The sequence below is a fragment of the Apteryx mantelli genome, chromosome 5 (genome assembly GCF_036417845.1).
Source record: "Apteryx mantelli isolate bAptMan1 chromosome 5, bAptMan1.hap1, whole genome shotgun sequence".
In the NCBI taxonomy this organism is placed as follows: domain Eukaryota; kingdom Metazoa; phylum Chordata; class Aves; order Apterygiformes; family Apterygidae; genus Apteryx; species Apteryx mantelli.
This window is the reverse complement of record NC_089982.1, coordinates 67229326-67241334: the sequence shown is the minus strand read 5'-3', so window position 1 is coordinate 67241334 and position 12009 is coordinate 67229326. Positions and strand designations below refer to the sequence as shown.

Genomic DNA, 12009 nt, shown 5'->3' with positions numbered 1-12009 from the left:
ATTCTTGTTTTCCTCTCCTGCTTGTGAAAGTTCATAAACAAAGAAAACTTTGCTCTTTTTTCTAAAAAATAAAGGAAAGTAACAGAATCACAGAATCGCTGAGGTTGGAAGGGACCTCTGGAGATCATCTAGTCCAACCCCCCTGCTCAAGCAGGGTCACCTAGAGCACATTGCACAGGATTGCGTCCAGGCGGGTTTTGAATATCTCCAGAGAAGGAGACTCCACCACCTCTCGGGGCAACCTGTTCCAGCGCTCTGTCACCCTCACAGTGAAAAAGTATTTCCTCATGTTCAGATGGAATTGTCTGTGTTTCAGTTTGTGCCCGTTGCCTCGCGTCCTGTCACTGGGCACCACTGAAAAGAGTCTGGTCCCATCCTCTCGACACCTTCCCTTCAGATACTTGTACACATTGATAAGATCTCCTCTCAGCCTTCTCTTCTCCAGGCTGAACAGGCCCAGCTCTCTCAGCCTTTCCTCATAAGAGAGATGCTCCAGTCCCCTAATCATCTTTGTAGCCCTTCACTGGACTTGCTCCAGTAGTGCCACATCCCTCTTGTACTGGGGAGCCCAGAACTGGACGCAGTACTCCAGATGTGGCCTCACCAGGGCTGAGTAGAGGGGGAGAATCACCTCCCTCCACCTGCTGGCAACACTCTTCCTGATGCACCCCAGGATACCATTGGCCTTCTTGGCCACAAGGGCACACTGCTGCCTCATGCTTAACTTGGTGTCCACCAGCACTCCCAGGTCCTTCTCCACAGAGCTGCTTTCCAGCAGGTCAACCCCCAGCCTGTACTGGTGCATGGGGTTATTCCTCCCCAGGTGCAGGACCCTGCACTTCCCTTTGTTGAACTTCATGAGGTTCCTCTCCGCCCACCTCTCCAGCCTGTCCAGGTCTCTCTGAATGGCAGCACAGCCCCCTGGTGTATCGGCCACTCCTCCCAGTTTTGTATCGTCAGCAAACTTGCTGAGGGTGCACTCTGTGCCTTCATCCAGGTCACTGATGAAGAAGCTGAACAAGACTGGACCCAGTACTGACCCCTGGGGGACACCATTAGCTACAGGCCTCCAACTAGACTCTGCACCGCTGAGCACAACTCTGAGCTCTGCCATTCAGCCAGGTCTCAATCCACCTCACTGTCCACTCATCTAGCCCACACTTCCTGAGCTTGTCTATGAGGATGTTCTGGGAGACAGTGTCAAAAGCCTTGCTGAAGTCAAGGTAGACAACATCCACTGCTCTCCCCTCATCTACCCAGCCAGTCATTCCATCTTAGAAGGCTATCAGATTGGTTAGGCATGATTTCCCCTTGGTGAAGCCATGCTGACTACTCCTGATCACCTTCTTGTCCTCCACATGCTTGGAGATGGCCTCCAGGATGAGCTGCTCCATCACCTTTCCAAGGATGGAGGTGAGGCTGACTGGCCTGTAGTTCCCTGGGTCCTCCTTCTTGCCCTTTTTGAAGACTGGGGTGACATTGGCTTTCTTCCAGTCCTCAGGCACCTCTCCTGTTCTCCGTGACCTTTCAAAGATGATGGAGAGTGGCTTAGCAATGACATCCGCCAGCTCCCTCAGCACTCGTGGGTGCATCCCATCAGGGCCCATGGATTTGTGGGTGTCAAGCTTGCTTAAATGATCTCTAACCCGATCCTCCTCCACCAAGGGAAAGTCTTCCTTTCTCCAGGCTTTCTCTCTTGCCTCCAGGCTCTGGGGTTCCTGAGGGCTGGCCTGAGCAGTAAAGACTGAAGCAAAGAAGGCATTCAGTAACTCTGCCTTCTCTGCATCCTTCGTCACCAGGGCACCCACCCCATTCAGCAAAGGGCCCACATTTTCCCTAGTCTTCCTCTTGCTACTGATGTATTTGAAGAAGCCCTTCTTGTTGTCCTTGACATCTCTAGCCAGATTTAATTCCAAATGGGCCTTAGCCTTCCTCAGCGCATCCCTGCATACTCTGACAATGTTCCTATATTCCTCCCAAACAACATATAGAGTTCTACTAATTAAACAAAACAAACAAACTGAAAAGAGACTTTTTTCCCTTTAGGTCTCTTTTAAATATAGCAGCTTTAGGGATAACTCACAGCAACAGCAGGTAAAAGACTGTTAGAGAAGTGGTGTCTCTCTAAGGAAAGGGATTTGTACAATAGTGTCTTATTCCAATAAAGATAAGTAATATTTTAAAGGAAAGCTATAGTTACACAGGCATAAACCTCCTTCTCTGGAACAACCCTAAGCTCCCTAAAATTAAAAAACAAAAAACCCCCCCAAACCCCACCTAACTAACCAAAGCTTTAAGAATATAGAGATGTTTAAAACAGACATAGAAAATGGTACTCTCCAGAAATGCTGTATAGCATTTACCTTCCTAGAGGAAGATGAATATTATGGCTTTCAACAGTTGATGGTATCCTTTAAATAGAAAGAGCATTCAAACCCTCCTGTATCTGTGGTATACCTTAACACAGTGCCACTACCTAATATTTCAGTTCTTAGTTGCAGAGGACAAAATAATCGCATGTCAAAAAGAAGAGGCAGATAAGGAAAAGATTCATTTACACAAGCTAACAAATAGACCATTCAATTTTGATAGCTTTGATTTAAGTTAGCTAATAAATTTGCAACTCAGCTTCAAGCAGTGTTCATTGTATTCTGACAGAAATTTTTGTTTGTTTTTACTTTCCATCTGGCAACAGGGTTAACCCATGTTAAATACAGGTTTGTTTTTTTTTTAATGCAGAAAAACAGAAGGAAACGTTTTTACTCAGCATGTTTCAGATTCAATAATGTTTCTTTTCTATACTTGCAAATGTTCAATTACATTTTCCAGACAACAAAGTAAATTAATAACAAAAAATACACTGCAGAGGAACTTTAAACATAAGTCTTAAATTTTGTGATGAATTCAAAAAACAGTGATGCTCATTTTGGAAAACTGACTCAACATAAACAAGTGCTTCAGCCACCCCTATTTCAACATGTCATTTTCAGTTTGAAAGGTTTTTCAAATAAGCTACAGAGTATTTGAGACATTATTGCTATTTCCTGTTAATGACTGTATTGCTCATCTCTGCTTCAGCTAGTGCTTGAAAGCCATCTTTGTAGCAACTACAGAAGTTATGTACATGGACACATAATATTAGGAAAGAATGCAGTGTATTTTAAGCTTCTTTTAATGGTGATTTAACAGCTGGAAATTATAAGAAGTAGCATCATGCAATCGTGCAGCAAATGTTCAAACCAGGATAAGTTACACCAGGGTAAACTGTCTGTTATACTTGTATAGCACATCTGCCCTAGATGATTCCAAGAGTTTATTTAAATCAATACATCTTAATTAGCACTAAGAACATCAGTGTAATACAGGAAAAGGGTAACTCTAAAAAAGATCTTTGTTGGCTGTAGCATTTTGAACTGTTTTAATGCATAGCCGAACATTAAAAAGAACAAGGAAAATTCATCAGTGGGCTAAAAGATAAAAGACAACAGTAATATTAAATTGTAGCATTAACTGTGTAATTACATTTTCTGGATTATGTTTCTGTGAAAACTTACTTTTACTATTTCTCCAAAATTACAAGACAAACCACTGCAACAGTAACATTCATTTCATCCCAGGAGTCCATTACTAATCTCTCAGTCACACAGCAGAAGAAAGACCTTCTGTATTACTCTCACTTTTACCTTCTGTATTATTCTGTTTTCTAATATACTTTTCTACAAGTGGAACATGATTTCAACCTACCATTTCCCGTAAACTAGTGGATAAATGTCTCTGCTCTACTAATTGTTGACAGTAATTAAGCAATTTTAGGGAGACGGACCTAAAACATGCAGGTTTTTGACAACAGCAAGAACTACCACACTTATGAAGACTACTTACCTATCAGGTACCCTTGGAGCAAAGCAAGAAGTTGTAGAATGAACACACAGAATATTTTCAGCACCAAGAACTTTGATTTTAGCCTCCACTGCTTTGATGTCTGTCCGTAGCTCATCACCTTCCAATACATTTTCTATCACCACAGGTTCAAAACCTAACCAACATAGACAAGACCCAGAAGTATGCCATGCAGTCATCTCAAATCTCAGACTAACTGTGGGTTTTTTGGTTCCAATATAAATTTGAAAAACCAATCAACTTCATAATCATCAGGTTCTCTTAAAAAAGAAAAAAAATGGATGTGATAATGTCTAGCAATGATCATGATGAATTGGCTTTCATCATAAGCCTCTGCCTTATTCATTTAATGAATTTTCAAATTACTTCTTGCAAAATAAAGATTCCTATGTTTGACCTCATTTTGAAAGTGAAATTTTTCATATTAAAAAAAAAAAAAAGCTTGGATTTTAACATTTCCAGAAGTCTATATACAACAGTTGAATTCCATAGGGTTATTTCTCAAGGACATAGATGAGAAAAGTTTGGAAAAAAAAGGGGGGGGTATCCCTTTTTGCTAAATGCTGGTGAAGGCAAATCTGGAATCTGGCTCCAGTTTTGGAACCTGCAGCTCAAGAGGGATGTTGAGACATTGGAGAGGGTCCATCAGAGGGCCACCAAGATGACTGGGATACAGTGAGCACAGCCACAATTTAGAAAGAGAGGCTGGGACTTATTCAACCTGAAGAGGCTAAAACAAATATCTAGTAGAGCCTCCAGCCATATGAAGAGGAATTACAAAGATGATGGAGGCAAATCTTCTTGGTAGGATATAATAAGATGCAACAGCCACAAAATTTGGCTTGCGAGGTTCAGAACGGACAGTAAGAAAACCTTTTTCACTACAAGGATAGTGCAGCACTGGAACAAGAGAGGTTGCGGAATCTCCATCCTGAAAGATTTTCAAGATTCAGCTAGCCAAAGCCACAGCTGACCTGTTCTAGTGCTGGTGACAGGCCCACTTCACATGAGAGCTTGGACAAGAGATCTCCAGGGATTCCTTCCAGCCAATACTTCTGCAATTCTATGAGTTTTAAAACATATCTAATTTATCAGTCAGTAATGGCAGATCTTTCTAATGAAAGTAATTTGGCAAATAATCTTCTAAATATTTAGCCTTCAGACTATAGATATCAAATACTAAGAAACAGGAAAAGCCCTACAATCGTGTGCATCTTCCTTGAGTTTTTACTGACACTCAGCATACCAAACGAATTACATTACTTAAGCAACTGTTCTGAAACAGAGCAAGAATTAAAACAATTTTCTTTACATGGCAGGAAGTCATGGGATATCTCTGCATAAGACCACTCATCTACATAACTTCTGCACTGTGTTTTTGTTAGTCTCTTGTTAACATTTTCACATATCCCATATTCCCCGTTCTGAATTGTTGCAGAAAAGAATTTTCATGTAAAAGCTTGTCCACTCCTGCTTTTTGTGCAATGACTCAGAATTTTATTACTGATTTCTTAAAGAGCAGAGTGGAGCCTGTCATGGAAGTTGCTCAAATTTCTAGCTTCTTAAAGAAATAAAAATCATAAAACCATACATTCCCTTCCTCAAACAGGTGTGGCTTGGCAGCATCATCATGCTAGTTGAACCGATTTTTATTTTCTCAAAAATCAGAGAGATGCTTAATTTAGTGAATGAAAGTAAAGGGGAAGAGGGGATGGAAAAATTCCAAAGCTGTGTAAAATGGCAGCAGCTACGTGCTTTTATGCCTCATGGCTCAACAACATGCCTTAACACTGGCATACAGGGATCAAATTATATGGAAGAACTTGGACTAGAATGATTTAATATTGTTAGCCTAGACTGGTTTTTGACTAGTGTTCTAGAAGTAGGAGATTGCTTTTGATAATTGTTAGACATCTGATAACTGCTTCTCTCTTCTTCGTAGCTGATAATTCTTTAATTACTTTTGTAATGGCTACCTTTTTAAAGTATTCAAAATTTTTAACAGATGAATCATATTTCCTCATAACTTTCTCCACTATAAATCTAATTTCCTTCACTTGATGTTTTAAACTGAGTACAATCTGAAAACACTCATCTTCCTCATATACACGGTCTGTATCTTCTGATCTGATTCCTTTCAAACATGTCTGCATGTTACCTGGACAGAAGGCAATCCCTGCTTCCAATCTTTTAGTCATTTGTATCTAACAAATCTTCTATGCAAAAAATAAATGTGTCCTAGGAACTAAGACCAGAATCTGCATCACACCTTGCCCAAGGTAAGTGCACTGAGCTGGAGAATTATGGTCTCCCTTACTTGTCCTTTCCTTGATCCTATGAACCTTTCTGCTTCAGTGCAAGGACAGACTTCTATCCATATCTTACAGTCTGGTAGACAAAGAATTCCATTTGAGAGAAATTTAGGTTTAAACATCCCATACCTAAGAAAGACACCAAATTCATTTCCTGAGTGAGCACTGCCACTACAGATGGACAGCTTGCCACCTTTTGATCCTAGTTCTTAGGATACCTTTGTTTTTTGCACCAAGCTAAGAGAGAGATTTGAACCATAAGCCCCCCTTTCTTTTTAAATAATTCTCAGACTGTAATTACACATCCAATTCTGTGAGTGTAAAAGAATTATGTTTTTCAGGATTCCTGTGCATTTTATATGGAATTAAGATGGTAACTGTATCTGTGATACCAGGTTAGAAATCAAGTGAGTAGAAGTAAAGCACTTAGAATTACTATGCATCAGGTCTTTTCTGGACCTTACTGCATGCATGAGGATTCAGGATCACTCTGATAGCTTTAAATATGTTAGAATGACATTCTGCATTATCAGTCAACTCCTTCTTACCTGCAGTTATCATAGATTTAAAGCAAGATTTCTGGTCTATACGTGGCCAAATGATGTATTTTGCCTTTGGTCTCTTGTGCCGCAGTGTTAAAAAACACAGAGTTAGACTCATTCCAGTTGCCATAGGAACCACAAAGCAATTGGTCACTGTCCGGACACCTGCACATAAAAGCAAGTCAGAAATTAACATTATGAGCACATAATATGCCCCCACAGAAGAGAAATACTTTTAGCTTTACACCTACCAGCCAGCTTTATAATATCCAGAACTACTGAATTAGTAAGTTTGTTCAAAAGGCTAGACCCTGCAGCTTTAGGCTGGACAGCAGAAATATCACCTGACCTTCCAATTCCATGGATCAACCTAAACAGAAAAAGTTGAAAACATCCATCAAGATTTTTCATATCTCAAAGCAATATTTCTTCCTAAGAAAATTTAGTTTGATAAACAATTCTGGAAAACACTATATCTAATGTAACATCAAAATTTGCCATAATGAGTTCCATTTTAACAAATTACATATATTAGTATGAAACTGCCTTTGTTGTTGTTGTTGTTGTTGTAGAGTAGATTAACAATGTTCCATTAAGAAAATAAAAACCATGAGAAGGCCCACAGTAGCAACGCCTCTAGAGTCTGGCAGACTTGCTTTTAAGAAGAGTTTGAAACTTTAGCTCTTCTTGATGTCCACTGAATTAGCATTATAAATGATGCCACATTTGTACACATAACACCCAAGAAAACAGAAATCAGTTGCCTATAGTGCAGTGTACACAAATGGTGTTGCAGATACTCCTCTGACAAATGCTTCACCTTCACAGGGCAGTGAAATGGTCACATATACTGTGACAAAACATCCTGAAAAACATTTAGGTTAGTGTATCACTTTGCCCATCTTTTTCTACATCTTCACGCCATCTACCATCTATTCAACATTATCTATTGTACAAATATTACCTCTTTCTACATTCTACATTTAAAAACTACATTTACAAATGTTGGATATTATTTAGCACCTCTCTAAGATGGAAGGATCATAATAATCCTTTATAAAATATAAGCTTACAGATATAACTTTACCCATTGCTGAAATGCAGCAGCTGCTAAAGTAAGCTAGTAACAACACACATCTATTTATGGCTTTAATTTCGTTTTTGTTTTGGAAACAGAGTGAAATGCAGTCTGATGCATGGATGGAATTCAAAACTTCTAGGAGCACAGTTTTACAGTTTAAATGCTTTTCTCACATTTCAAGCTAATTACAATAAGTTGATAATTAATTGAAACTTGCACCTAATTCTCACTCCTCACTTTCCTTGTTCCTGCTGCTATTTTCTTAATAGCCTTCTCATACTACTACTTTTTCTTTTCTGTATATACATACTCCTTTCTAAGGAATCCTCCCCCCTAATACTGGTCCCTGGCATTTATAAAGCTGAAAGGAAAAAACACTTGAGAACTATCTCCTGGTATTCAAAAACTCTCAAATTTACCTGTAAAAGTTGTTGCACAAGTAAGCGGAGTGGCAGAAAGCCCCTTAAAAAGCCCTTCCTTGCTATTGCTGACACTCATATGTGAAGGTGAGATGCCAGGTGAGTTGTCCCAGAGCAGCAGCAGCTAAATGCCAAGAAATTGGACACGACTTCTGTAGCGCTGTCAGAAAGGAATACTTACTCAGATAACCTCCCCGGTGTGACCTCTGCCTCCCTTACCACGCATATCTCGGTCAGACTACAGAGCAGTACAGAAAATGAAAAAGCCAAACTCGCATATTAATGGTTTTCTGCATTAATTTTTCATGGTACTGTGAGGCTTTTGAAAGCCGTTTAACCTAAAGTAATTCAGCTTCCGTATGATAAAGCTTACTAAAATTCTGATCTCCGATATGCTTTGGCGCAAATATTTCAAGGAGAAACATTTGAGGAAATTTTACTTTGCTTCATTCATGTTAGACGAAACATCAGCAAAGGTACTCAGCACAGAACACCACTGCAAACAAAACAAAACAAAAACACCTCCACACAAATCCTGATAAACAAATTAATCCAGAGCCTCTAGAATTATAGCATCCAAGGTACCCGTCAAGTATCAGTACAGCTTCAAGCTATTAAAATCTTCTCATCTTTATAGGTCTGCATACTTCAAGTTGAAATTGATTTCAATGGACTGTGTTTATACGGACATCAACTAATCATCATCACAAAAATATTAAAGAATGTAACAATCAAAACACAATGAGCTGTTCACTAGAATTTTCAATACGTTAAAACTATAATATTCAGTAGTTTTGAATAACATACAGATGCTGAGCTGTATATGCCTTAAAAAAGGCAAGTAATGCATAAATTATTTTAAAATAGGGAGATCTCTGCTTCCCTTGCAGGCAATCAACGCAACATCTTATATTTCTACCAGCTGAGCATACAGGAAATAATCTTGACAAAAGATTTTCATTACATTCAAGACTTTCCAATGAGTTATTAATGAAAATTCAATACAGAAAGTTGTATCAATTCAATATTGCATTACATGGTTTCTCAAATACTGCCAAAGTTTCAGCTAACAAGATGTAATAAAATAAGCACTTTGAAAAAATTAATAATAAAACAGAATAATTCAAACTGCCAATAATTTGTACCTGTAATGCCTTCGGGCAACCAGTCCTGATGCCACTCTTCCTTCCCTCTCACCCACACCACAGTTGCCCAGAAAGTTGTTGCTATCCATTACAGCAAGTTCATGAAGAAACAGTTCAATGGTACTTTCATCCCATCCATCTTCAGGACACTTTCCCTTAATAATAATAAAAAATAATAGTATAAAGCTGATTCCTAAACTTGGATAATTAAAAATTAATACATCTTTATATAACCTGTTTTATTAATATTACCCTTCTTTTCTATACTCAATACTATTTCTATAGTATTTTGATGCTATTTCCTGGTTTTTATTATCCAATGTTATGACACTGTATTCAGAGAAAAGTTAAACAATAAACTTTCCATATATTCTATACCATTACATTAGCATATCCTGATATTAAAAATCAGGATATTTTTCACTTTCAAGTACTCTTTAAGGTACACACAAAACCCCCGCAGCACATACTAGTTAATTACTCCCTAGAAGTGTAGGTTATTCGATGTACACACGAACATCTAACACTACAGGTCTACAACTGAGAAAGCTGGAGAAAAAGGAGATAATTGGGCTATTAAAGAACCAAACCCGTTAATTATGAACAGAACTGAAATACAGTTTCAGTTGTAACATATCTTCCTATCTATATATTTTTTTCTTTCTGGTTATTGCCTAAAGCATAAGGAAACCACCTACAGAGACTAATCTGTCTCTGTACAACCAGAGGGTCACAGCCAGATGCACATTCTCGCACTCATCTCCTTCTGTACTGTGTTCAAAACCGCACTCATCTTTGCAAACTGTAGAAGTGATCCTCAGAGGAGAGGTACTCTGAACCCACAAAGCATTACTATAGCACCTCAAAGGTTCCCAGGTTTTTTACTTGTCCCAATAGGAGTAAAAATAATTCGAACAGTAGATGAGGTGACTAATGAAGACATTTGAGAACAGAAACATTAAGAACTCATTGATAATGATTTCAGTATATTTGAGGCAAAAAAAAAATACACCGCTTTGCCACAAGCACCACTTATTTTCTATCTCCTGTAACAACAGCTTATTAGCAATACATTGTCTTGAAAAATTCCTTCAGCTGTTTGCTGAGCCTTCCTCAGCACCACCTCAGTGCAACCTACGGAAACCCTTTTCCGCCGGCTGCGGCCTTGCGTTTCAAGGCTCCGCAGGGTCCCCGCCGTTCGGGCGGAGCGAGCCAGCCCTCCGAGCCCCGCTGGGCCTGCTCCCCGGCCGCGCCCCGCAGGCGCCGCGGGCCCGCAACACTGAGCGGAGCCCACAAAACGCAAGGCGGGCGCTGCCGGGCGGAACGGGCAGAGCCCTCGCAGGCCCGAGCCGCCCTGCGGCGAAGCGGCCGCCGCGAAGGAGGCGGCCCTCGAGCAGGCCTCAGAGGGAGGGAGCGGCGGGCTCGGCGGACCGGCCCGCCGCGCGGTGCCCGGGGCGGGCAGGGGCGGGGGCGGCCGGGGGCGCCGCCGCCGTTACCTGCTCCAGCAGCGCCCGCAGGCGCAGCTCGTGCGCGCGGCGGCCCTGCACCCCCTGGCGCACGTAGGCCGCCGTCACCAGCCGCTCGCTGCAGCTGAAGTTCTCGGCGTTCATGGCCGCGGGTGGCGGTGGCGGCGGCGGCCGCTCCGCGCAGGCGCAGCTCGGCGCACGGGGTGGTCGCGCGACCCGCTCGGCCGCTGCTCAGCTCCCGCCGGAGGAGCTGGCGAAGCTGCGCATGCGCCGCCGAGGAGGGCGGGCGGCACCGCCCCGCGCTGCCTCCGCGCCCGCCCAGCACAGCCGCTTCGCGGCGGGCTGAGCCCTGCGGGCGCTGCCCCAGACCGCCCGCTCCCGAGGTACGGCGGCCGGCACGGCCCGCGCCTAGCGCCGCCCGGCCAAGTGCCTCCATTTTCCCCTGCGCGGGCGCAACCCTTGGGGAAGAGCAGTGGGGAAGGGGGGGGAGCCCCAAGAAACCAGATTTGTTGGCTAGGAAGCACCTGTGCGTGTTGTTGTTGTTTTTTCTTTCCAGAGTGTGGCATTAGGCTGTTAAGATTGAGAGCAGCCATGTAACTTCTCGTAAGGTTCTCGTTCTGGATAAGAGCCTTTTGCCCTGCGCAACATTTAGCAAGCAAAGCTGGTTCTGGCTCTGGGACTGTCCACAGTAAATAAAAGCAATTTGCTCACTTGATGAAGCTGTGGCCCAGCCTGCCCTACAGGGGTAGGCCTCGCAGGCCTTGGCAGTGCAAAAAATCCAGTGCAGGTAGAGACGTGCTAGGAGGAGAGATTGCCTTTGCCTCCCTTTTATGTTAGCTGGGAGTGCACAGTTATGCCAACAGAAAACCTCTTACAGGCTTTGCACCTTTACTAGAAATTGCCGGTGAAGCCTTTGCGGGGGAAGCTCTCCTAGAGCACATGGGCCCTTTGTGCCATGCTGGCTGCCCCCACTCTTTCCTTTGTATTCAGGCTCTCTTGGGGGCTGGCAGGCTGGCGTTTGCCTCCCTAAAATACCCCCTAACTAGTGTGCAAAAACTGAACAGGTGCATTTTTTTCTTTTTTTTTTTATGTTAGATTTCAGGATAAGTACCCTACGTATGAGTTGCTGTGTTTAGTTTTGAGC

At 42.1% G+C, this 12009-nt stretch overlaps 1 protein-coding gene across 5 annotated transcripts in view; it reads right to left on the bottom strand.

The window, feature by feature from the left end:
* SEPSECS (Sep (O-phosphoserine) tRNA:Sec (selenocysteine) tRNA synthase) overlaps window positions 1-11012 on the bottom strand; it is a 46719-nt gene extending 35707 nt beyond the window's left edge. For 4 of the 5 annotated variants that reach the window (XR_010884452.1, XR_010884453.1, XR_010884450.1 and 1 more), the window contains exons 1-5: window positions 10896-11012; window positions 9400-9554; window positions 7006-7124; window positions 6761-6919; window positions 3883-4036 (exon numbers count right to left, since the gene is read on the bottom strand). Coding sequence is in view for 2 of the 5 variants with exons in the window: in XM_067298171.1 (XP_067154272.1) it covers window positions 3883-4036; window positions 6761-6919; window positions 7006-7124; window positions 9400-9554; window positions 10896-11009 (701 nt within the window). In the remaining 3 variants the exon portion in view is untranslated. Of the gene's footprint in view, window positions 1-3882; window positions 4037-6760; window positions 6920-7005; window positions 7125-8694; window positions 9222-9399; window positions 9555-10895 lie in introns of those variants that run through there. The other variant, XM_067298172.1, reaches the window with a different exon arrangement.
* Window positions 11013-12009: the final 997 nt, after the last annotated feature.